The 26567-nt window shown below is 40.2% G+C and overlaps 1 protein-coding gene across 3 annotated transcripts in view; it reads left to right on the top strand.

Moving 5' to 3' along the window:
- The window catches only part of NXPE3 (neurexophilin and PC-esterase domain family member 3), a 54415-nt gene that overhangs the window by 5723 nt on the left and 22125 nt on the right, over positions 1-26567 (top strand). For 2 of the 3 annotated variants that reach the window (XM_007105416.3, XM_055085761.1), the window contains 2 exons: positions 1299-1587; positions 23132-23886. In XM_007105416.3, the coding sequence (XP_007105478.1) occupies positions 1495-1587; positions 23132-23886 (848 nt within the window). In that variant the 5' untranslated portion in view covers positions 1299-1494. Of the gene's footprint in view, positions 1-1298; positions 1588-22950; positions 23031-23131; positions 23887-26567 lie in introns of those variants that run through there. The other variant, XM_007105417.3, reaches the window with a different exon arrangement.

The raw sequence follows: 26567 nt of genomic DNA, 5'->3' as shown, positions 1-26567 counted from the left end.
GTGTCTCCTGCATCGGCAGGCGGACTCTCAACCACTGCGCCACCAGGGAAGCCCCCTATTTATTACTTTTAGAAACCAGCTTTTTTCTTTATATTTGTGAGTTTTATTTCCTGGTGAAGATGAAGGGGTTTTTTTTTTTTTAATATAGTCTTAATTGGTATAGAGTAGTTGGGGAGACGAGAAATACATAGAAATACAGAGATCAGCTGAGAAGTGAAAAACGTAAGTGCTGTGGGAATTCTGAGGATGGAAAGCATACTGGAATAGCTTAGCCTTATCTCCTTTATGAAGCTGGGGTGAGGAAGTGTTGTTGTATGTCCTTGTGGTATGGGACTTGTGGTATGGGAATGGATTAGACCAGAAGAGTGGAGGAGTGAGGGAAGAGGGGGCTTGCCAGGTCCAACACAAAACTGTAGGAGTATTGGTGCAGCTGAGGGACTCTGAGGTCCTCTGCACTGTGGTTATGCACCCTTTTCACCTTTACCTCTCTATCCTGCCTTCCATGGAAAGCCTCACTGGGAACTAAACACTAACATTTTCACTGCTTACCTATATCATAAAAGCAGCTGGGGAGAGCATTTTAAAATAATTACATGGAAGAACAGTTAGGAGCCACATACTCTCAAGTCCTCTGCCTCTAGCAGGTGTGATGAAGAATTTGGGTGAGCTGTTACTCCTGAAGCTTAGCTTTCCTCTCCTACATCTTCAGGGCAGGTGTCTTTCCTCCTGTGCCTTGTTACTCAGCTGAGGGAGCATCAGAACCACATGTGTGGTGAGGGAGCCAGAAACCCAAAGGGTGTTTCCTATCTCCTGCCATACAGAGGGATGGCATCCCTGTTTTCCAGAGGTTATCAGAATGGTTTGCACCTAATCCCAGATCTTCTCATAAAACCACAGGTTTTCTTCTTACTGTTCTTTAAATATAATTACCCTAGTAATGTAATAAAATTTAAACTGTAAGGGAAGGGAAGTGGTTTTATTTACTTAGACCTCTTTAGAAAATGAACACTTGAATTTTGTAATTTCTAAGGGTTTGAAGACATTCTTCTTTGCTCTCTTAAAAGTTAAAACCTAAATAGGTAGTAGGACAAATATCTCTGTATTTACACAGAAGCCTGGAGCTGGGTTTAAGTAAATTGTCCAGATATGGAATAGATACTGTGCTCTGTTTCATTGCTTTCTCTTATGACTTTGGGTCTTCAATAAGGTTAAGAAAGAGGAAATATGGTGTCTTTCCTTTTACTCCACTCTAAGCTGTTGTAATTGGTAATCTGTTTTCTCATCTCCCCTCTTCGAAGGAGTCCTTTGGGGAAAAATGTGCTCCTTAAATCCACCCCAGTTGCTCTTTTATACAAAGAACTCGTAAGGAAACCAGCAGAAAAAAAACAAGTCAAACTGAAAGCTCATCTGCAGCTCAGAAAAACAAAGACATGGAGTTTTAAGGAGTGAAGGGAGCATGGTGTCGGCCATGGGTGATCAAGACACAGCCAGACAATGTGGATCAGTTTCTTCAAACTACGTTGTTTCTGCTGTCTGCTTGCAGTATTGATGGTGGTAGTGCTGGTCATCAATGTCACTCAGGTAGAGGTGAGTACTCAGCATGCTGCTTCATAACTCAGGGAACCAAGTCGAGGGATTTGGGGCTAACTAGCCTGGAAAATGTTGATCATCAGGAAACGTATCTCAGTCACAGTGCCTGTTTTCATTCATTCAATAAGTGTTTGAGTGCCTTCAATGGTTATATACTGTTCTAGTCACCAAAGGTGCAGTTGTTTCTTCACTATGGAGCTCGTATTCTAAATGTGCATGGGAGAAAATAAGAGTAATAAGTAAGCATAGAATATAATAATAAATGATAATTAGAAATTGTGAGAAGTACTGCAGAGAAAAGAAAGTGGGTTCTCTAGAGTAGCTTTAGAATGATGAGAGAAAGTCTTTTCAAGGAGGGGACCTTTTAGCTGACTCCTGGCAGAAAGCTGAAGGAGTATTTCAGGGGAGGGAGATGATGATGTCTGTTTGTTTTTTTAAAAAATTAATTTATTTAATTTTGGCTGCTTTGGGTCTTTGTTGCTGCGTGCAGGCTTTCTCTAGTTACAGCGAGCAGGGGCTACTCTTCCTTGCGGTATGCAGGCTTCTCGTTACGATGGCTGCTCTTGTTGCAGAGCACGGGATCTAGGCGTGCGGGCTTCAGTAGTTGTGGCACGCGGGCTCAGTAGCTGTGGCTCACAGGCTCTAGAGTACAGGCTCAATAGTTGTGGCGCACGAGCTTAGTTGCCCTGCGGCATGTGGGATCTTCCCAGACCAGGGCTCGAACCTGTGTCCCCTGCACTGGCAGGCGAATTCTTAACCACTATGCCAGCAGAGAAGTCCAATGAGTCTGTTTTGAAGACTGGGTGTGGTGCTCAGGACAGGGACCATGTCTCATTGAACCCTCACCAGTGCCTGGCACTGAGAAGGTACTTAGTAGTAGTTGCCTCTCCCCCTCTCTTCCATTCCCTTCATGAACTCACATATCACCAAAATTTATGGAGTATTTTTTATCTAAACTGATGCTGTCCTTTTAATTTTGTTGGCTTGTGGTACTTCTCAGGTTATAGGTCCAACTTAATTACGGTATTTTTTTGGTTTTTGGATTTTGCTGTAGACTGAATGCTTGTGTCTCTCGAACATCCCGGCCCTGTGGGAGCTCAGGTTACTGTTCTCTCTCATGCTTTCGTGTGGTTCTTTCCCCAGCCTCCAGGAGTTTCCTTACACACATGTGCTCTTCAGTACTCTGCTGAATACTTAATTAGGACTCTCTGTAGATCTCCTGAGTTCCGTGTGCTGCTGTCTCCTACTGTTACTGTCCTGTGGATTCTAATCAGCTTGGTCTTTTAAGACTCTCAGCTCATCTCCTCAATTTAGGGGGTTCTCCAGGCTCCACCTGGGTTCCCCTCTTGCTGCTGCAGCCTGGAGATGCTCTCAAGGCTGTAAGCAAAGGGCAATCAGTTATAGGAATCACTTCCTTTATTTCCCATCTTTCAGGCATCATGTCTTTTGCTGTCTGATGTGCAGTGTCTAGAAAACCACTGTTTCAGGTGGAGGAGTAAATCTCACTGTTTCTGTATCTTGGCTGCAAGTGGAAGTCTGAGGGACTTGCATTTGAGGGGAAAGAGTTCATAGAGGAGCTGAAGAGAAGGATTAATGGACCAAGGGGAGGAGGAGAGGATGGGACCTAGAGTACAGATGGAGCAATAACTATGTAGAATGAGGGACATGGTACATTGTGAGTGTTCTTGTTATCATTTTATTATTAATTATGTAGGAGGAGCCATGCTCCTTCCTGTGACCTAAGAGGGAAAAATGTCATAATGGTTGGCAACGTAGATACATTTGCTGCTGGAAGGTAAGACATTGAGGGAGTTCTTGCCTAGAGAGGAGGCGGACAGTGGAAGGAGGGTGGAGCCCAGGAGGTTGGTACGTAGGGGCTTGAAAGAATGGGGGTAGAAGATGGAGCTGACCCTGCAGGATGATAGAGGGGCAATAACTTTCAAGATCATATGTGTGCATGGCGCTTACTTGCATTGGTTTTGTGAGTGTGTGTTTTGTTTTACCACGTTCAACAGCCTGGGTGTAAAAAAAGAGAGGATAGTTGTGTAGGTCTAGGATGGCCGAGGAGGTAGGAGAAAGAGAGACTTGAGAAGTTAGGCCATAGTCCCACATCGTTAATGTCATTATAATCAGGAAGGAATGTTAGGAATTATTGTTAGGAATTCCCCTAGTAGTCCTGCTGTAGTTCTTGGAAACTTCTGGAGAATGTCTGCTAACAGCTCTAGCTATCTGCACGAACACAAACCGAACAATAATGGAGAAGGGAGGTGCCAGTAATATAAATGATGTAGGACAATTTTATTTATTTATTTATTTTTTTTTTTTTTTTTTTTTTTTTTTTTTTTTTATGCGGGCCTCCCTCTGTTGTGGCCCCTCCCGTTGCGGGGCACAGGCTCCGGACGCGCAGGCCCAGCGGCCATGGCTCACGGGCCCAGCCGCTCCGCGGCATGTGGGATCCTCCCAGACCAGGGCGCGAACCCGGTTCCCCTGCATCGGCAGGCAGACGCGCAACCACTGCGCCACCAGGGAAGCCCAAGGACAATTTTAATATTGAAAATATAAATAGATCTTTTAGTGGAGTGTGGCGAGATACTTCTCCTCGTCTAAAGAGGTTATCTTGTCCAGGCTGAGAGTATTGTTATGACTTTTAAACTGTTCAGTTTATTACTATGATGATAATTGTTAAAGAAGCTTGGAATGGGGAGTGGGAAAGGCTCTGAACCTTGGCCGTCTCCGTCCCTTAATCCCTGGTCTCTCCTAGGCTTCTGATCCTGATTGTACTCTCCTTGCAACTAGAGTGTCTGAGTATTTTCTAAAAAGCACAGATTCGATTTTAATTAAAAATATCACATAAGAAAATTAACCATCACAGGGGGTAAGGGGAGAAAAAGCATTTTCAAATATGCCAAATTCAGAGTTGGTTAAGATAAACAAACAAAGCAAACAAACAACACTAAATGCAGCAAATATTCTTTCCATTGGTAACAGGTCTCCTTCATGGTTTTGTTTCCTCATCTCATGCTCAAGTTAGTCTCCCTTATATTGTATATGCGCAGTTTTTTGAAATTTAAGAAAGGAATCTTTCCTTTGTCACGACTATTACATTTTTACTTAGTTTTCCAACATAAAATGTGGTTAGATACTTTAAATTCTTCAGCTTCTGAAACGTTAATAAAGATTTATTGAATGAAAGTTGAATAAATTCAAAATAATTCATGGGGGTTTAAAAAATACAAATCCTAGGACATCCCGTCTGCTCCATCTCAGATGTATCACACCCAAATCCCCACATTTCCTAAGATTTGGCCAAATTCAGTTAAACAAAGAGAGGAACAAATAAGACCCACAAACTAGCAAAACCTCTCTAGTTAGGTGATTGTGAGTAGAACAACTTCTATAGTGAATTCACAGATTTCTGAATTTCTAGATGTCTCTGAAGGTAAAGGACTTATTATCATGTTGGTATATATGGTAGGCTGAATAAAGCCCCCAAAGATGTCAGTGTTTGAATTCTCAGAACCTGTGAATATGTTATCTGATAAAAGGGACTTTGCAGACAAGTTTAAGTTAAGAATCTTGAGATAAGGATATTATTCAGGATTATTTGGGTGGGCCCAGTATAATCACATGGGTCTTTATAAGAGAGTGGCAAGAAGGTGGAGGTGATATGATGATGGAAGTGGAGATTACAATGATGCAGGTAGAAACCATGGGAGAAAAAATATCACATATGAGAAGGAGATATACATCATTATCTAGCAAAAGTTTGTAGGGAAAATTCTGTTAGCTCTCTGATAACCTTTCATTGAGCATGGCCTGTGTTTATTTGCTTTTTCCTTATTCATTGATATTTTAAAAATATATGTTTTCTGATTATGAAAACAATACCAGTGTATTAGGGCTTTTGGCTGCAAATAAAGCTGATTCAATCTGGCTTTAATATTAAGGAATAATATTCATCTAGAATAGAAGTCAGGAGGTATAGTTGGGCATAATTCATTTTGCTATGTTGAGCATAGTTCAGGCTCCATTTCTCTGTAAGTCTCTCAGCTGTGCCCTCTGTGCATTAGCTTTGTCTATGGCATCCTCTTTCATGGTTGGATTTTAGGTTGCTGCCACAGCAACAGGTGGTTGCTTTCTTGTACATGTCCAGCTTGAGATACAGTTTTTTCCCTCAAAATATTCTCAAGAGTTACTTGCATTTTTTTCATTGGCAAGTAAAATTCAGAGAGCTGTTCCCAGAGTACTGGTGGTGTCTGGATTCGGGTGCATGAATCCATCAGAAACATGCAGTAGCTTTTCATAGAACAGAATTGGGTCACAGGCCCATTCCTGAATCAGTCACTTGGGATTATTCTTTGATAAGTCAGGCCCGCCCCTGAGCTGACAGGTCAGTAAACAGCAGTGTTGTGTTTCAGTAGACAGGAGTGAAACAGGCCTGTGGGACAGGCAAGCATAGTGTTCATTCCAGTCCACAGCTTACAGTGGCTCCAGGAGTGACCATTACTGTTTCATCTTGGCTCTGAATCTAAAAAGATGGCAGACCTTGAAGCTGCCCTTGTTACTGGCCCAGAATAGGGTTATCATTTGGGAAAATTAAGTAAATTGACATTTTTGCATTCTTTTTCATTTTTAAGTAAAATTCAGGTGACTTAGCACCAAGCATCTGGTGATTCTTGGATTGGGCTGTATGGGTCAGTTTGCTGGCCTTGAGTTGGTAGCTGGTGGCTGCTCAAGGAACAAGAGTGACCATGGGAGAGGAAGAGAGGAAAAAGAAAGGAGAAGGAGGCATGCTGTGAGCACACAGTGCATGGTTTGGTCCTTAGTGGTTTGTCATAGCCTCACAACAACTAAAAAGGAGAGGGAGGCTGGAATATTTCCTAAAAGGTAATCAGTAGGTAAGGGAAATTTTTCTGTTTTTAAAAAATTGAGATATAATTTACATATAACGTTGTGTAAGTTTAAAGTGTATGATGTGTTGATTTGATACATTTATATATTGTAATATGATTACCACTATAGTGTTAGCTAGCACTTCTATCATGTCACATAATTATCATCTCTTTTTATGGTGAGAACAATTAAGATCTTGTTTCTTAGCAACTTTGAAGTTTGTTACATAAACTTATTATATTTATATTAATACAATAATACACTATTGTTGACTACAGTCACTATGCTATGCGTTTGATCTCTAGGACTTATTTATCTACTAGTTGCAAGTTTGTACCCTTAAACAATATCTCCCTAATTCCCCAATCCCCTAGCCCCTGGTAATCATTTTATTCTCTGTTTTCACGAGTTCAACTTTTTTTTTAACACTTTATTCCTTTTTTTTTTTTTGGCCGCACCATGTGGCTTGTGGGATCTTAGTTTCCCAACCAGGGATTGAACCCGGGCCCTTGGCAGTGAAAGCATGGAGGCCTAACCACTGGAATTGCCAGGGAATTGCGGAGTTCAGTTTGTTTAGATTTCACATATACGTGATATGGGGTATTTGTCTTTCTCTGTCTGACTCATCTCACTTAGCATAATATTCCATTGTGTGTGTGTGTGAGTGTATATATATATATATATATATATATATATATATATACACACACACACACTGCATTTTCTTTATTCATCCATCTATGGACTTAGGTTCTTTCCATATCTTGGCTATTGTGAATAATGCTACAGTAAACACGGGTGTGCAGATATCTTTTTTTATACCTTTTTTCATTTCCTTAGGATATATACCCAGAAATGGGATTGCTGGATCATATGATAGTTCAATTTTTAGAGGAACCTTCATGCTGTTTTCTGTAGCAGCTGAACTAATTTACATTCCCAACAACAGTGTATAAGGGTTCCCTTCTCTCCCTATCCTCTTTATCTTCCTTATGATAGCCATTCTAATAGGTGTGATGTGATATCTTATCATGGTATTGATTTGCATTTCCCTGATGATTAGTGATGTTGATCATCTTTTCATGTACCTGTTCACCATTTGGATGTCTTCTTTGGAAAAAATGTCTGTTTAGTTCCTCTGCCCATTTATTTATTTATTTATTTATGTATTTTTGGCTGTGTTGGGTTTTTGTTGCTGTGCACGGGCTTTCTTTAGTTGTGGCAAGTGGGGGCTACTCTTTGTTGCAGTGCATGGGTTTCTCATTGCGGTGGCTTCTCGTTGCGGAGCACAGGCTCTAGGCACGCAGGCTCAGTAGTTGTGGCTTGCGGGCTCCAGAGTGCAGGCTCAGTAGTTGTGGTGCATGGGTTTAGTTGCTCCACGGCATGTGGGATCTTCCCGGACCAGGGCTTGAACCTGTGTCCCCTGCATTGGCAGGCGGATTCTTAACCACTGTGCCACCAGGGAAGTCCCCCTCTGCCCATTTTTAAAATTAGATTTTGTTGTTATTCTTATTGAGTTATATGAGTTCTCTATATATTTTAGATATTAACCCTTTATCTGATATATAGGTTGCAAATATTTCTCCCATTCCATAGGTTATCTTTTCATTTTATTGGAGCTATCTATTGCAGTGCAGAAGCTTTCTAGTTTGATATAATACCCCTTGTTGATTTTTGGTTTTGTTGCTTGTGCTTTTGGTGTCATATTTAAAAAAATCATTGCCAAGACCGATGCCAAGGCACTTCTTCTTCTAGTATTTTACAATATCAGATCTTATGTTCGTTTTTAATCCATTTTGAGTTCATTTTTGTGAGTGGTGTAAGATAGGGGTTCAATTTCATTTGTTTGTTTGTGGTTAACCAGTCTTCCCAGCACCATTTTTGAAGAGACTATGCTTTCCTCATTGAGTATTTTTTTGCTCCCTTATCAAATGTTAGTTGACTGTTTATGTGGAGGTTTATTTCTGAACTCTTGATTGTATTCCATTGGTCTATATGTCTGTATTTATGCCAGTACCATACTGTTTTGATTACTATAGCTTTGTAGTGCAGTTTGAAATCAGGACTTGTGATACCTTTAGCTTTGTTCTTTTTTCTCAGGATTGCTTTGGCTATTTGGGATCTTTTGTTGTTCCACATAAATTTTAGGATTGTTTTTTCTATTACTGTGGAAAATGCCTTTGGAATTTTGATAGGGTTTTCACTGGATCTATAGATGACTCTGTTAGTATAGGTGTCTTAACAATATTAATTCTTCCAATCTATGAACATGGGCTCTCTTTCCATTTGTTTATGTCTACTTCAGTTTCTTTCATCAAAGTTTTCATTGTATAGCTCTTTCACTTCCTTGGTTAAATTTATTCCTAATTATTTTATTGTTTTTGATGCGACTGTGAATGGGATAGTTCTCTTTATTTTTTTGCCAGATGTTTTATTTTTAGTGTATAGAAATGCAATTTATTTCTGTATGTTGATTTTATATCCTGCAGCTTTACTGAATTTGTTGATTAGTTCCAACAGTTTTTTTTTTTTTTTTTTTTTTGTGGTACGCAGGCCTCTCACTGTTTTGGCCTCTCCTGTTGTGGAGCACAGGCTCCGGACATGCAGGCTCAGCGGCCATGGCTCATGGGCCCAGCCGTTCTGCGGCATGTGGGATCTTCCCGGACCGGGACATGAACCTGTGTCCCCTGCATCGGCAGGCGGACTCTCAACCACTGCACCACCAGGGAATCCCTCCAACAGTTTTTTGATAGAGTCTTTAGGATTTTCTAAATACAGGTGACCCTTGAACAAGATGGGTTTGAACTGTATGGGTCCACTTATACATGGATTTTTTTTTCAGTAGTAAGTACTACAGTACTATATAATCCACAGTCGGTTGAATCTATGGATGTGGAACTGCAGATATGGAGAAACCATGTATATGGATGGCTGACTATAAGTTATATGCAGATTTTCGACTGTGTGGAGGGTAAGTGCCCCTAACCTCTGCATTGTTCAAGGGTCAACCGTATGAGATGATATCATCTTCAAATAATGACAATTTTACTTCTTCATTTCTGATTTGGATGCCTTTTATTTCTTTGTCTTGCCTAATTACTCTAGCTGACACTTACAGTACTATGTTGAATCAGAGTGGTGACTGTGGACATCCTTGTCTTGTTCTTGATTTTAGAATAAAAGCTTTTAATCTTTCACCATTGAGTGTGCTATTAGCTGTGGGTTTGTTTTAAATAGGCTTTATTAAATTTACCTTCTATACCCAGTTTGTTGAGAGGTTTTTATCATGAAAGGATGTTGTATTTTATCAAATACATTTTCATTCTATTAATATGGTGTATCACATTTATTGTTTTGTGTATGCTGAATCATACTTGCATCCTAGGGATAAATCCCACTTGGCCATGGTATGTATCCTTTTAATATATTATTGAATTTAATATATTGTTGAATTAATATTTTGTTGAGAATTTTTGCATCTGTATTCATCAGGGATGTTGCCCTGTAGTTTAGTTCTTTTGTAGTGTCCTTACCTGGCTTTGGTATCAGGGTAATGCTGGTCTCATAAAGTGAATTTGGGAGTGTCCTCTCCTTTTCAATTTTTTGGAAGAGTTTGAGAAGTTTTGGTGTTAATTTTTAACACCAGCTTTTAGTTTTGTTGATCTTTTCTGTTGCTTTTCTGGTCTCTAATTCATTTATTTCCACTGTGATCTTTATTTCTTTCCCTCTGCTAACTTTGGTCTTAGTTTGTTCTTCTTTTTCTACTTCCCTGAGGTGTAAAGTTAGGTTGCATGAGATCTGTTTTCTTAATATATACATTTATTGCTATGAACATCCCTCTCAGAACTGCTTTTGCGGTAGGTTTTCCATAGGTTTTAGTATGTTATTTACAGCTTCATTTGTTTTGAGATATTTAAAAATATTCTCTTTCAACTTATTCTTTGATCTATTGTTTGTTCAGGAATATGTTGTTTAATTTCTACATATTTGTAGATTTTCCAGCTTTCGTCATGTTGTTGACGTCTAGTTTCATACCATTGTGGTCACAAAGGATAGTTGGTATGATTTCATTCTTCTTAAATTTGCTAAGACTTGCTTTGTGGCCTATCATGTGATCTAAAGTGGGGCATGTTCCATGTGCACTTGAGAAGAATGTGTATTCTATTGCTGTGATTGAATGTTCTATAAACGTCTCTTAGGTTCATTTGATCTAATATATGGTTCCAATCCAATGCTTCTTTATTGATTATCTTTCTGGGGGATCCATCCATTGCTGAAACTGGGGTATTGAAACCCCCTACTATTACTATATTGATGTCTATTTTTCCCTTCAGTTTTGTTAGTATTTGCATAATAGATTTAGGTGTTTTGACATTGGGTAGGTATAGATTTATGATTGTTATATTTTCTTTATGTATTTACCCATTTATCATCATATAATGATCTTTATCTCTTGTTACTGGTTTTGGTTTAAAGCCTATTTTGTCTCATATAAGTATAGATAACCCCCTTTCTTTTGGTTTCTATTTGCATGTAATGTCTTTTTCCATCCCTTCATGTTGAGTCTTTTTGTGTCATGAAATCTGAAGTGAATCTATTGTAGGCTGCGTGTAGTTGGGTCTTATTTTTTTATTCATTCAGCCACTCTGCCTTTTGGTGAATTCAATCCACTTACATTTAGAGTATTTATTGATACATTTGGACTTATTAATGCTATCTTATTAATTGCTTTCTATTTGTTTTGCATTTTCATTGCTTCTTTTCCCCTCTGTTTATGCCTTCCTTTTTTTGTAAATTAGTGACTTTCCATGGTGGTATGCTCTATTTTCATTTCTTTCGCTTTTGTGAATTTTCTTTATGTTTTTGTTTCGTGGTTACATAAAACATTTCATAGATAAAGCAGACCATTTTAGGCTGAGAACAGCATAACTTCAATTGCACACAAAGCTCCACCTTTTTATTCCCTCCCTTTTATATTTTTGATGTCACAGTTTACCTCTTTTTGTACTGTGTATTTGTTAACAAGTTATAGTAGCTGTAGTTATTTTCTTTAACCTTTATACTATAGTTAAGTGGTTAACACACCATCCTATTACAGAATTAGAATTTTCTAAATCTGTATATTTATCTTCACCAGTGTGTTGTATGCTTTTGTATGTTTTCATGTCACTATCATCTTTTTCATTTCAGCTTGAAGAACTCCTTTCAGCATTTCTTGCAAGGCAGGTCTAGTGGTGATGAACTCCCTCAGCTTTTGCCTGTCAAGGAAAGTCTTTATTTTACCTTCACATCTGAAGGATAACTTTTCTGGGTATTCTTGGCTGGCAGTTTTTTTCTTTCAACACTTTGGATATGTCATCCACTCTCTCCTGGCCTGTAGGTTTTCTGCTTAGAAATCCACTGAGAGCTGAATGGGCATTCTTTTGTAGATTACAATATTTTTTCCTTTGGCTGCGTTTAGGATTCTCTCTTTATGCTTGTTTTTTGACAGTTTCATTATAATGTGTCTTGGAGAAGGTCTTTTTGCATAGAGAAAATAGGGTGATCTATTAGCTTCTTGAACTTGGTTGTCCAAGTACATCCCTAGGTTTGGGAAGTTCTCAGCTATTATTTCTTTAAATAAACTCTGCCCCCTTTTCCCTCTCTCCTCTCTCTCAAACCCTGATTATTATAATATTTGTACATTTGGTGGCATCGCATAGATCATGTAAGCTTTCTATGCTCTTTTTCATTATTTTTTTCCTGCGTTCTCTTCTGATTGGTTTATTTCAAAGTTCCTGTCCTCTAGCTCCCTTATTCAGTCTTCCATTTGATCTCCTTTGCTATAGATGCTCTCTATTGCATTTTTTTTGTGGAATTTTTCACCTCCAAAATTTCCATTTGCTTCTTTATGATTTCTGTCTCTTTGTAAGTGTCTGATTTTGTTCATGTATATTTTGACTTGTTTGTCTATGTTTTATTGTATGTAGCTCATTGAGTTTCCTCAAACAGCTATTTTGAATTCTTTATCTTCTAGGTCGTTAATTCTGTGCCTTTGAGCTTGGTTATTGGAGGATTATTGTTGTCTTTTGGTGATGACATGTTTCCTTGATTCTTTATGTTCCTTGTACATTTGCATTGCTGCTTTCACACTTGAAATAGCAGATACCTCCTCCTGTCTTACTAGTTGCCTTTAGATGGGATAAAATGTTCATTAGTCCTGTTTTATCTGTGTTTTTTTCTGCCCTTGTACGGGTAACTTGCTTCCCATGTCTTGCTTCTTCTTGTGGCACAGTTCTCAACCTTTTCTTACAATCCACCAGGCTAGCTGCTGTTAAGCTTTTGTTTTCCAGAAGGAGGCACTATGGCTTAAGTTTGTTTCTCCCTTGTCCACAGAAACTGATAGTGTTCTGTTTAGCAGAGTCTCACTTACTGCCTCATTTGGGAGCATGCACAGGAGCTGCTGGTTCCAGAGTGTGGGGAGGTGTGGGTTTAGCACTCAGGGCATTGGGAGTGCCTGTGGGCTCTGTGGAAAGATTGTCGGGTGAGGGTCTCCCATGGGCTCATGGGTGGACTCCCTGCTAAAGTCCTGAGCACAGTTAGCAGGCACGGCATCCCTTCAGTGCCCTTTGGTATTCTTATCTGCCTCTTTCCTGATCCCGTCCCTCCCTCCAGTCATGGAGATCCCATCTCAGTACTTGGGGTGCTGCTGAGTTAAGTGGGTTTCTCTCACAGTGGGGGTAGCTGGGCACTAACTTGCCACTCTCCTTTTCCCTCTTGGAAGAGGGCGCTCCTGGGTTGTTCAGCCCTGGGCTTATTATGTGTGGGGAGGGGCAGTGCTGGCAAAGTTCCTCGTACTCTCTTAGTCACATCCAAACTTGTATTTTTTTTCTTTCTGGGATTTCCCCTTGGGAAGACTGGATTTCTACAAATTCTTTCTCATCTGTTGGTATCTGCCTGGGTCAGCACGCTCCAGGTTTTCTGTGACTATGGCCAAGAGGAATTGGGACAAGTTCACTGGCTATGCTGTCTTCACTGAGGTTTATCTGCCTATTACCAGGTACACATGTGGTCGAGACTCCTTCTAGGTCCCTTGGCATGTGGTACTGGATCCCACAATTCCCACAGAGGCACTTTTGTTTTTGGATGGGCGCCTAATTGTTGTAAAAAAGGGGGACAAAAAAGGAGGAATGTCTTATGCCATGTCATGACGCTGATGTCAACTCTGCTAGGGAAAAATTTTCAAAGTCATTATTACCCTTTTTAATGAACAAATAATACTGTGTGTTCCTTTAAAATGAAGGAGCCTAATGAAATTCTTCCAATTGAGAGTGTCTGGATACAGGTGTAAAATGAAAGGGAAAAAATACAGAATCTAAGAAGATCATTAAAAATCCTTTTGTATTTTTGGATTATTTTTACCTTGTTTGGCATTACGTTTACCTCGTATAGGATTTTGAAGTGATTTGGTGTAGATGGGGAGCCTGAGGCCTTGTTTAAGTGGCTTATAGCAGGTAATACTAGCTACTGAGGAGAGTGATTTTCAGTTTTGCTTTGCTGTTGTTGTTTTCCCTTGCAATTTAACTTATTGCATAATGTCAGATGCAGTTCCCTGGGTGAGGTACTAAAAAGGTCCTGCACCCAATTTCCAATGTGGGTAGGGGGGATTTTTCCATACCACCAGGCAATTCTTGGACACCAGCAAGGTGACCTACAGTTCAAATCAATTCTGACACTGTAACTGAGCAGGACCCTATGGGCCCTTCCTGGACAGACCCCCTCCCCCAGGTCCTCTGCCTGCCTCTCCTTTGTAGAAAAGCTGTAGTTTCTCAGGCCTCCCGAGAGTCACAAAAGCCTGGCCCAAGAATTAATGATTGAAAGGACAATATAGTGACAAAAGTAGCAGTTGGGCCAGGAGAACTGGTAACAATTGAAACAGTAAATTAACCACATGGCAGTCACAGTATCTATAGTTCCTCCCTGAAATACATAGATAACAGTATCTGATACACATTCCTGAGTTGTTTTACAGATGCTAAAACCCCCACCAAATGGAAGAAGTTAACTATTTGATGATCATGAGCACATAGCCCCCAGACCATCTGGAACCTGAAGATTGATAATGTTAAGTCCTGTGACACCGCCTTGCTACCACACCGTCAACCAGTCAGAGAATTGTGCACGAGCTGATCATATACTCTGTGACTCCCCTCCCTCACCTTCCCTTTAAAAATGCTTTCCTGAGGGGCTTCCCTGGTGGCTCAGTGGTTGAGAGTCTGCCTGCCGATGCAGGGGACACGGGTTCGTGCCCCGGTCTGGGAAGATCCCACATGCCGTGGAGCGGCTGGGCCCGTGAGCCATGGCCACTGAGCCTGCACGTCCGGAGCCTGTGCTCCGCAACGGGAGAGGCCACAACAGTGAGAGGCCCGCGTACCACAAAAAAAAAAAACAAAAAATGCTTCTCTGAAACCTATTCGGGAGTTGGGGTGTTTCTGAGCACTAGCTGCCCTGGACTCCTAGTTTGGCGCTTTACGATAAACGCTGCACTTTACTTCCCCACAACCTGGTGTCAGTAGATTGGCTTTACTGGGAGCAGGCGAGTGGACCCAAGTTTGGTTTGGTAACAACACTATCTGAAGAAAGCATCAAATCCCACAGGTTAAGGACTCAGTCCAATAAGACTCTCCCCCAACCCCAACTTCAGATGCCAGTCACAAGTCCAGGTTGTCACCTGTGCTTCTGACTGACTATAGATCAGAAGTTCCCATGGTCTCTGCCTTGGCTTCAATTAATTTGCTAGAGCAGCTCACAGAAATCAGAGAAACATTTTACTTACAAGATTACTGGTTTATTATAAACAATTATAACTCAGGAACAGCCAGAAGGAGGAGATGCATAGGGCAAGGTATATGGGAAGGACATAGAGCTTCCATGCTCTGAGTGCACCATTCTCCTTGAATCTCCATGTGTTCACCAACCTGGAAGCTCTCCAAACCCCATCCTTTTGGTTTTTTTTTTTTGAAGATGTTGGGGGTAGGAGTTTATTAATTAATTAATTAATTTTTGCTGTGTTGGGTCTTCATTTCTGTGCGAGGGCTTTCTCTAGTCGTGGCAAGCGGGGGCCATTCTTCATCGCGGTGCGCGGGCCTCTCACTATGGCGGCCTCTCTTGTTGTGGAGCACAGGCTCCAGATGCGCAGGCTCAGTAGTTGTGGCTCACGGGCCCGGTTGCTCCGCGGCCTGGTTGCTCCCTAGTTGCATCAGGGCTCGAACCCGTGTCCCCTGCATCAGCAGGCAGATTCTCAACCACTGTGCCACCGGGGAAGCCCCCCTTTTGGGTTTTTTATGGAGGCTTTATTCCATAGGTGTTATTGATTCAACCTCCAGGGGTGGAGGTCCAGGGTGGGACTGAAAGTTCCAACCCTCTAATCATGGTTGTTTCTCCTGACAACCCAACCAGCCCCCATCCTCAGGTGTTTTCCAAAAACCACCATAGTAACATACACCCTGCTGTGGTGGAAAGGGGCTTGTAAGAAGAACAAGGCACCCATTTCCCCTTTATGACTCTGAAGTGTTTTCAGGAACTGAGGACACGAAACCAAATATTACAGCAAAAGATGCTCCCACTGCTCTTATTGCTGCCAAGGATTTTGGGAGCTGTGAGCCAGGAACTGTGGATGAAGACCAAATGTATATTTCTTACAAATCACAGTATTGCAGGTACATAGCTATTTTTCCTATCCATGTGTTCATCTGTCCTTCTGTCTGTTGAGAAAATAATTAATGAAAAGTAGAAAACACTTGAAAGAATAGAGAGTGGTATTAAGTACATAATTGAATTCCCTCCCCAGTCGTCACTCTCAATGTTGTTTCTTGGATGTAACTGCTTGTTTTAAATTATTTGCTTAGTTAGCACTAATTACACATTACACAGTTATATCTTGTTTTGTCAGCTTTACACTGTACCTTCTGACCTTTCCACATCAGGCAGTACAGCATGGATGGTTAAGTTAAAACACAGACCGAACTCAGACTGCTTGGGTTCTAGTCCAGGTTTGCTGCTTATAACCTATGTGACCTTGGGCAAATTATCAAGCTATTCATTGCCTCAGTTTCCTTGTCTATCATATGGCATAATAATAGGACTTATCTCATGGGATAATTTAAACATTGTATTAAAAGATTTATGTAAAGTCTTCAAAAGAGTGTCTGGCACATAGGTGCTTAGTAGATATTGGTTGATACTGCTGTTCCTGTTAAGATAATGAAAGATGAGGTCTTCTGCTGACTCACACTTTCTGTCACTCCCTTTCTAAACTTTATAAAATTATTTTTATTTCTGTGCATTAAAATAATGTATTTAGACCTTTTCTTTCCCTAATAGCATTAGATAGCACATTTTAACTCCCTCCTGTAAGTGAGGAAGAAAATCACTTCTGCATTATTTGACATTTGACTTCTGTTAGCTAGCGTATAACTTTTGCATCATCAGGCTTTATAATCTTTAGTTTTATTGCTCTAACTATAATTAAGGCTAACATGTAGCCTTAATTATATCAATCTTTATGGATTGATTCTTTTTTTTAAAAATTTATTTGTTTAATTTATTTATTTTTGGCTGCATTGGATCTTCGTTGCTGCGCACGGGCTTTCTCTAGTTGCAGCTAGCAGGGGCTACTCTATGTTGCGATGCGCGGGCTTCTCATTGCGGTGGCTTCTCTCGTTGTGGAGCACGGGCTCTAGGCGTGCGGGCTTCAGTAGTTGTGGCACGTGGGCTCAGTAGTTGTGACTCACGTACTCTGGAGCACAGGCTCAGTAGTTGTGGCGCGTGGGCTTAGTTGTGGCGCGTGGGCTTAGTTGCTCCGCGGCGTGTGGGATCTTCCCAGACCAGGGATTGAACCTGTGTCCCCTGCATTGGCAGGCAGATTCTCAACCACTGCACCATCAGGGAAGCCCTGGATTGATTCTTATACTTAAAAAAAATAACATTATGATAATCATGTAAATGTTAGTCAATATAGAACATGATCCTTTGAAACCAAATCTATATCTCTTGATGGAGAATTTCCCAAACATCAAGGTCAAATGGATCTTTTTTATACACTACCTCAGTTGCTTAATCATGCTGCATTTTAATTTGCTTCATATTTTAATGTTGACTTTCTTATACATCTTCTTGTTTTTTTTTTTTTTTTCTGGAGTGCTCATTGCCTTTTTTTTCTGATAGAAAATACCACCTTCTGTAACATGTCATGAGGATTTTCCTTCATATGATTTGTTGAATGGAATCCACTTGCTTCTTCTCCTTTTTTTTTTAAAGATGTTTTTGATGTGGACCATTTTTAAAGTCTTTATTGAATTTGCCACAATATTGCTTCTGTTTCATGTTTTGGTTTTTTGGCCACGAGGCATGTGGGATCCCAGTTTCCTGACCAGGGATCGAACCCTTACCCCCTGCATTGGAAGGCGAAGTCTTAACCACTGCACTGCCAGGGAAGTCCCTCCACTTGCTTCTTGAAGGCATTTTGTTTTTTTTTCCTCAGAGCCCTCTATCTTCCTATTTCAGTGTTCACTGATTATTGTCTTGACCTGTTGCCCAGCTGTTATTCTGAGTTTGCTTTTCATTGAATTCCTGGGTTGGTTTCACTGTTGCTCATGTCTTTCACTTCCTTGGATTTTTCTTTCCATTTTACTGGGTTAAATCTTCAAATAATGTTTTTCTGAAGGGGCACATGGGAACAAAGCTTACATGTCTGAAACTGTCTTTATTTTGCCCTCATGTATGATTTATATTTGGATTTAGAATGCTGTATTCAAAATCCTTTTCCCTCAGAACCTTACAACTTTGCTCCACTGTCTTCTAGTGTCCAGTATAGCAAGACAAGGGTAATGCCAATCTAATTCTTGTTTTTTTATTGGTAACATTGTTCTCCTTTCTGGAAGCTATTAGGACCTTTACCTGTGAAATTTTACAAGGCTCTAAGGTGAGTTTTTTTTTTTTTTGGTAGAAAACTTTATTGTCAAACAGGCAGATCTGCTCACTAATAAGAAAAGAGCTTAAACATCTGAAATTTAGAGACAGAGTATAAAATTTTGAGATACAAAATATTATAAAGCCATTGTGTTGTACAGTATATAGAGCAAAATGCCACAGTATAAATAACAATTAATGTCCAAACTAGAAAACACTGAAGTCCTTATAAGGTCGTCTTCTAAGCAGAAAGGCCAAAGTGAAGATTAAGGACCAGTTCTAAGAGGGTGTAATACATGGTCTTTGGGAAGCACTGGAGTTCTATTAAGGCACTTTCTTGCATACCTGGGATAAATCCCACTTGGTCATGGTGTATAATTCTTTTTACACATTGTTGGATTTGATTTGTTAATATTTTGTTGGTGATTTTACATCTGTGTTTATTAGGGAAATTTGTAGTTTTCTTGTAATGTCGTTGTCTTGTTTTGGTATTAGGGTAATGCTGGCTTTATAGAAAGAGTTAGGAAGTATTCCCTCTGCTTCTATATTCTGACAGAGAGTGTAGAGAATTGATACAATTTCTTCCTTAAATATTTGGTAGAATTCATCAGTGAATCCCATCTGGACCTGGTGGTGTCTGTTTTGAAAGGTCATTAATTATTGATCCAGATTCTTTACTAGAGATTATAGGCCTATTCAGATGATCTGTTTCTTCTTTCATGAGTTTTGGCAGAGTGTATCTTTCAAGGAATTGGTGCATTTCATCTCAGTTATCAAATTTGTGGGTATAGAGTTGTTCGTGGTATTTCTTGATTATCCTTTTTTAAAAAATTAATTAATTTATTTACCTATTTATTTTTGGCCGTGTTGGGTCTTTGTTGCTGTACACGGGCTTTCTCTAGTTGTGGTGAGCGGGGACTACTCTTTGTTGCGGTGCGCGGGCTTCTCATTGCAGTGGTTTCTCTTGTTGCGAAGCATGGGCTCTAGACGTGCAGGCTTCAGTAGTTGTGGCTCGCGGGCTCTAGAGCGCAGGCTCAGTAGTTGTGGCACATGGGCTTAGTTGTTCCGCAGTATGTGGGATCTTCCCTGACCAGGGCTTGAACCCATGTCCCCTGCCTTGGCAGGTGGATTCTTAACCACTGCACCACCAGGGAAGTCCCTTGATTATCCTTTTAATGTCTATGGGATCTGTAGTGATGTCTCTTCTTTCATTTCTGATAATGGTAATTTGTGTCCTGTCTGTTTTCCTTAGTTAGCCTTGCTGCAGGCTTATCGATTTTATTGATCTTTTCAAAGAACCAGCTTTTGGCCTCATTGTCTTTCCTCTATTGATTTCCTGTTTTCAGTTTCATTGATTTCTGCTCTAATTTTTTTTCTTCTCCTTACTTTGGAGTTGATTTGCTTTTCTTTTTCTAGTTTCCTAAGGTTGGAGTTTAGATGATTGATTTTAGATCTTTCCTCTTTTCTAATAATGTGCATTCAGTGCTGTAAATGTCCCTCTAAGACCTACTTTTACAGCATCCCGTAAATTTTGATAAGTTGGGTTTTCATTTTCATTTAACTAAAAAGATTTAAATTTTCTATTCATATTTCTTCTTTGACCCTTGTTTTATTTAGAAGTGTTGTTTATTTTATTTTATTATTTATTTATTTGTTTATTTATTTATTGGGCACCCCTCGTGGCTTGTGGGATTTTTTTAGTTCTCCGACCAGAGATTGAACCTGGGCCCTCAGCAGTGAGAGCATGGAGTATTAAGCACTGGACCACCAGGGAATTCCCAGAAGTGTGTTGTTTAATCTCCAGGTATTTTGGGATTTCCTAGCTATCATTCTGTTATTAATTTCTAGTTTAATTCCATTGTAGTCTGAGAGCAGACATTGTATGATTTCTATTCTTTTCAATTTTTTATGGTATGTTTTATGGCCCAGAATATGATCTGTTTTTGTGCATCTTTCATGTGAGCTTGAGAAGAATGTGTATTCTGCTGTTGCTAGGTAAGTAGTTTATAGATGCCCATCATATCTAGTTGATTGGTGGTGCTGTTGAGTTCAACTGTGTCCTCACTGACTTTCTGCTTGCTGGATCCATCCATTTCTGATAGTGGGGTATTGAAATCTTTAACTACAAAAGTGAATTTATCTATTTTTTCTTGCAGTTCTATCAGTGTTTGCCTCACATATTTGACTTTCTGCTGTTAGGCACATACATGTTAAAGATTGTCATGTCTTCTTGGAGAATTGACCCTTTTATTATTATATAATATCCTTCTTTATCTCTGATGATTTTCCTTGCTCTGAAGTCTACTCTGTCTGAAGTTAATATAACTATTCCTGCTTTCTTCTGATTAGTGCTAGCCTGGTATATCTTTCTCTATCCACTTACTTTTAATCTATATAAGTCTTTATATTTAAAGTAGGTTTCTTAGAGACAACATATAATTGAGTCTGACAACCTCTGTCTTCTAACTGGTGTCTTTAGTCCATTGGTGTTCAAGGTGATTATTGATATAGTTGGATTAATATCTACCATAGTTGTTACTGTTTTCTATTCATTGTCTTTGTTCTTTGTTCCTATTTTTGTCTTCTGCTCTTTTTCTGACTCTTGTGGTTTTAACTGAGCATTTTTAAAAAATATATTTATTTAATTTATTTATTTTTATTTCTGGTTGCATGGGGTCTTAGTTGTGGCATGAGGGATCTTTTGTTGCTGCACGCAGGCTCTTCGTGTAGCTCGAGGGCTACTCTCTAGTTGTGGCATGCGGGCTTCTCTCTAGTTGTGGCACACGGGCTTCTCTCTAGTTGTGGTGCGCAGGGTCCAGAGCGCGTGGGCTCTGTAGTTGTGGCGTGCGGACTCTCTAGTTGAGGTGCTTGGGCTCAGTAGTTGTGGCACATGGGCTTAGTTGCCCCGCGGCACGTGGGATCTTAGTTCCCCGACCAGGGATCGAACCTGCATCCCCTGCATTGGAAGGCAGAATCTTAACCACTGGACCACCAGGGAAATCCCTAATTGAGCATTTTATAGATTACATTTTGTCTCCTTTCTTAGTGTATCAGTTATACTTCTCATTTTACTTCAAGTGGTTGCCCTAGAGTTTTCAGTATGCATTTACAAGCAACTCAAGTCCACTATCAAATAATACCATGCTGCTTCATGGGTAGTGCAGGTACGTTATTAATAACAAAATATTCCTAATTCCTCCCTCCTGTCCCTTGATAATTGCTGTATTTTTTTTCCTTTTAGTATGTCTTGTAATTTTTGATGAAAGCTGGACATGATGTACTGGGTAAAACAAACTCCAATAAATAGGCTTTTAGTGGTGTGGGGGTGAGGTGTAGGGGAGGTGAAACATTTTATAGTCCTATGATCCTCAGTCCTTTAATGAATCTGTGAACTTCAGAATTGTTTCTTAGTCTTACCCCCAACCCTTAAATTGGATAGAATGGTTAGAGTGGGCTGGAGTTGGGTATGTCCCTTACCTCAGTTTGGTTAGGCTCTGATAAAACCTCAGTAGGTTAGGCTCTGGTAAAACCTCAGTAGGTTAGGCTCTGGTAAAATAGTTTTGTCTTGAGGGCAGGCCTTGTTAAGAAGAATGGAATACTCTGGTATTCAGTAGTCCCTCCATCCACTGTCTTGCTTTCTGTGGTGTCATTTACCCATGGTCAACCATGATCTGAAAATATTAAATGGAAAATTCCAGAAATAAACAACTTACCAGTTTGAAATTGTGCATTGTTCTGAGTAGCGTGATGAAATCTTGTGCCATCCTGCTGTTTCCCACCCAGGATCCTCAACCACTGACATCATTGTAGCTCAATGCATGATCACCTGACACAGATGATCCTTCTTCTGACATGTTGTCAGAAGGTCAGTAGTAGCCTAATGCTACGTCACAATGCCTACAGCATTCACCTCACTTCATCTCATCACATAGGCCTTTTATCCTTTTACATCATCACAAGAAGAAGAAGGACAGTATACCAATAAGATATTTTGAGAGAGGGACTTCCCTGGTGCTCCAGTGGCTAAGACTCTGTGCTCCGAATGCAGGGTGCCTGGGTTCAATCCCTGGTTGGGGAGCTAGATCTCACATGCATGCTGCAACGAAGACTTCGCATGCTGCAACTAAGAGTTTGCATGCTGCGACTGAAAGATCCCGCACGCGGCAATGAGGATCCCGCACACGGCAACAAAGATCCTGCATGCCGCAACTAAGACCCAGCGCTGCCAAATACATTTTTAAAAAAAGATATTTTGAGAGAGACCTCATTCACATTACTTTTATTCTAGTATATTATTATAATTGTTCTATTTTATTATTATTGTTAATTTATTGCTGTGCCTAATTTATAAATTAAACTTTATCATAGGTATATATGTATAGGAAAAAGCCGTATATATAGGGTTTGATGTGACCCACAGTTTCAGGCATCCACTGGGGGTCTTGGAAGTATCTCCTGTGGATAAAGGGGGACTAGTGTCCTTCAAAATGATTCATTTTCCCTTTCTCCTTCTGGAAGCACCAAAGGGATTTTTCTCTGATATTTGCTGTGGGAACCTGTAATGGTGAGCTGCGGTTTTTGAAACAATGTCTTCTCAAGTAAGTTTTATTAAAATTTAAGCTGAAGCAAGGATTTATTTGTTCACTATAAGGAGATTTATTGTAGCTGTGGTTTCTATTGTTTGTGTCTTTCTCTTCAGTACTTGGACCATGAGACTGCATCAGCCACATTCATCGACAGTGGTGGACAGTTTGTTTTCTCCCAGGTGACAGGAATTAGCCGGAATCCTTACTGTGGTTATGAGCACCAGACTCTGTCCAGCCGGGAGCGCCTGGAGGAGGACTCCTTGTTGGCCGCCTTACAGTGGCAGGTGCCTAATGTGGGCCCAGTCCCCTTTTTGAAGAGCACTGACCCTTCTTCCAGCTACTTTGTCATCTTGAACTCTGCAGCCTTCTTCAAGGTGGGAAGCCAGCTAGAGGTGCTGGTTCATGTACAGGATTTTCAAAGAAAGCCCAAGAAGTATGGTGGAGACTACCTGCAGGCCAGAATCCACTCCCCTAAGCTGCAGGCAGGGGCCGTGGGTAGAGTGGTGGACTACCAGAATGGGTTTTACAAGGTCTTTTTTACTCTGCTCTGGCCAGGCAGAGTTAAAGTGTCCATATCTCTGGTCCACCCCAGTGAAGGGATCAGAGTTCTTCAGAATCTACAGGAAGAGAAACCAGACAGGGTCTATTTCAAGAGCCTCTTCCGTTCAGGAAGAATTTCTGAAACTACAGAGTGTAACGTGTGTCTTCCTGGGAGTCTTCCCCTGTGCAACTTTACGGATGTCTATACCGGAGAACCCTGGTTCTGCTTCAAACCAAAGAAGCTCCCTTGCAGTAGCAGAATTAACCATTTCAAGGGCGGATACCTGAAAGGCCTCCTAACTGCTGCAGAGAATGCTTTCTTCCAGAGGTATGTGCTCCTTGCTCTAGGGGGTAATTTAAGAGGTCCCTTTCCATTGTCTTTGTCCTACTTAGGAGACTTTCTTGTTTTGGTTATGTGCTTCTTATATTTTTCTGAACTTGGCCCAATTCAGGAGAGGTGGTAAGAAAATAAATATTTATATTTTGTGATTAGTGTGCTTATTTCAGTTCAAATTAATGACCTTAAATTTTTGTTCTTTTACCTTAATATCTTTAACTTCAGAATTGAGTAGCATATCTGTATAAGCAAGATCACTTATTCACAGAACAGATAAAAAAAATCATCCAAGAACAGGGCTGCTAGAGGTCTTATAGTCAGGGTGGTGTTTTAGCTTCACGTCTAATAAACTGAAAAAAGTTTTAAGTGACATATTATTAGTTATTAAAATCATATAAACATTTATTGATAGGAAAAAGACTATGAATATGGTAACATTGCTGGACTGATTTAATGATAAGCATTGGAAGCCAGGAATACCACAGCAAACTGTATTTTTGAAGGTTAATAGTTGTTGAAATTATTGCATTCCATATAGTTCTGAAATAAAATAACATTCTAAAGGAATAAAAAGGAAAATAACATAGAAAGTACAATTATTTGAAAGAATGTAAAACATTTTTTATTTATTTTTATTTTTATTTTTTATTTTTCTGTGGTACGCGGGCTTCTCACTGTTGTGGCCTCTCCCGTTGTGGAGCACAGGCTCCGGACACGCAGGCTCAGCGGCCATGGCCCACGGGCCCAGCCGCTCCGCGGCATGTGGGGTCTTCCCGGACCAGGGCTCGAACCCGTGTCCCCTGCATCGGCAGGCGGATTCTCAACCACTGCGCCACCAGGGAAGCCCCATTTTTTATTTTTAAATGAAATCTATACTTTAAAAATATTCTAAAAATATTCCCTTGGGCTTCCCTGGTGGCGCAGTGGTTGAGAGTCCGCCTGCCGATGCAGGGGACACGGGTTCGAGCCCTGGTCCGGGAAGATCCCACATGCCACGGAGGAAATAAGCCCGTGCGCCACAATTACTGAGCCTGCGCTCTAGAGCCCATGCTCCACAACAAGAGAAGCCACCGCAAAGAGAAGGGCAACTGCCCCCGCTCGCCGCAACTAGAGAAAGCCCGCACGCAGCAGCAAAGACCTGACGCAGCCAAAAGTAAAAAATAAATTTATAAAAAAAAATTCCCTTGTAGAGAGGGATCTTTGTTGAGTGTATCTGGGCACTCTAAAACTTTTAATGTTTTATGTCCACTCATTACTTGTTGGGGGAAAAGTTCCTACCGTAAGATATGTGGTCTGTAGGAGCTTCTAAAATAAAACTTATTTTTTACTTCCTGAGTCAGCTTTTGGTCTTAACAGTTTTAAGTACATATTTGATGCCATGCTTTCAGAAGGCCAGCAGAGGGAGCACTACTCCCAGTGTAGTCACTGTACTGTTCTTGCGGCGACTGCCTAGTTTTTTGTGGCTCAGTACAAAAGGACTTTAGTTTTATTCTTGGGTTCAGATATTAGACACATTATTTATCAATGACTATGAGCAGATGATTTTATTTCTGTGTACTTTTTGCCTATGTATGAAGACTGTTCAGTTACCCCCTTTTATTTTATTTTAAATAACTTTTTTTTAAAAGATTTTTTTAAATGTGGACCATTTTTTAAAGTCTTACTCCCTTTGAGAGTTGTGTTGTGAGTCTACTTAGTGGCTTAGAGAAGAGGAGGAAGCATAGCATGTAATTTGCTGAAATTCCACGTGGAAAAAAGTGGGAAAAAGGTTAGAGAATTAAGTTAGTGTAAAATTTAAAATGTTCCTAACATTAAATCCTACCATTAAAACCAAAGAACACCTGTGAATCCAGAAGGATAAAATAATGTCTGCCCCTGCCTTTACTTGCATATCCTGGATGAGGCTGGCTGAGGGTACTTTGTAGTAAAATCATTGAAAAAGATTCTACTTACCTGGAAGTTTCCCGGGAAAGCGTTTGAGGTGGCATAAGTTTTTGGAAACCAAACATTTGACAGAGTCCTGATACAGATTTTTTTTTTGCATTGTTTGCTCTGTTAAAAATCTGAAATTTTGCATTAGGCTAACTGAAAAGAAAAAGAGAAAAATTGAAATTGATCATTTGAGGGATCTTTGAGTGTAGTATTTTGAGCTCATGGCCTGAATATGTTAAGCTTCGCTCATTTTTACCTCCTTCCTTGGTGGCTCCTAATGTTGCTTAATTTAGAAAGGATTAAGAAGCTTAGCCTTGGTCTTTGGTTCCCAAATGACAGTTGGACAATTAAGGTGATCTAATCTCTCAAGGAAAAAAAAAAGTGTTGGTTTTAGAAAGAACCATAGTACTTTGCTTAAAAGATTCTGATAATAAGAGAATGTCTTTTGAAAGAATGAGCTTATCACATTAAAAGCTTCCCTTTTACTTTAGCATGATTTATACTTTTTTTTCTTTCTAACTTTGTATTAAAAAAGTTCAAATCTGTAGAAACTCTGCAGGAATAACAACAGTGAGCACCCATTTACCTTTAACTTAGGCTCACCATTGTTATGTTTTGCCGCATTTGCTCTCTCTCTCTCTCTCTCTTTTTTTTTTTTTGCGGTACGCGGGCCTCTCCCGTTGCGGAGCACAGGCTCCGGACGCGCAGGCTCAGCGGCCATGGCTCACGGGCCCAGCCGC

This window comes from Physeter macrocephalus, chromosome 1 (genome assembly GCF_002837175.3).
Source record: "Physeter macrocephalus isolate SW-GA chromosome 1, ASM283717v5, whole genome shotgun sequence".
NCBI lineage: Eukaryota > Metazoa > Chordata > Mammalia > Artiodactyla > Physeteridae > Physeter > Physeter macrocephalus.
This window is presented reverse-complemented; position numbering and strand designations above follow the sequence as displayed.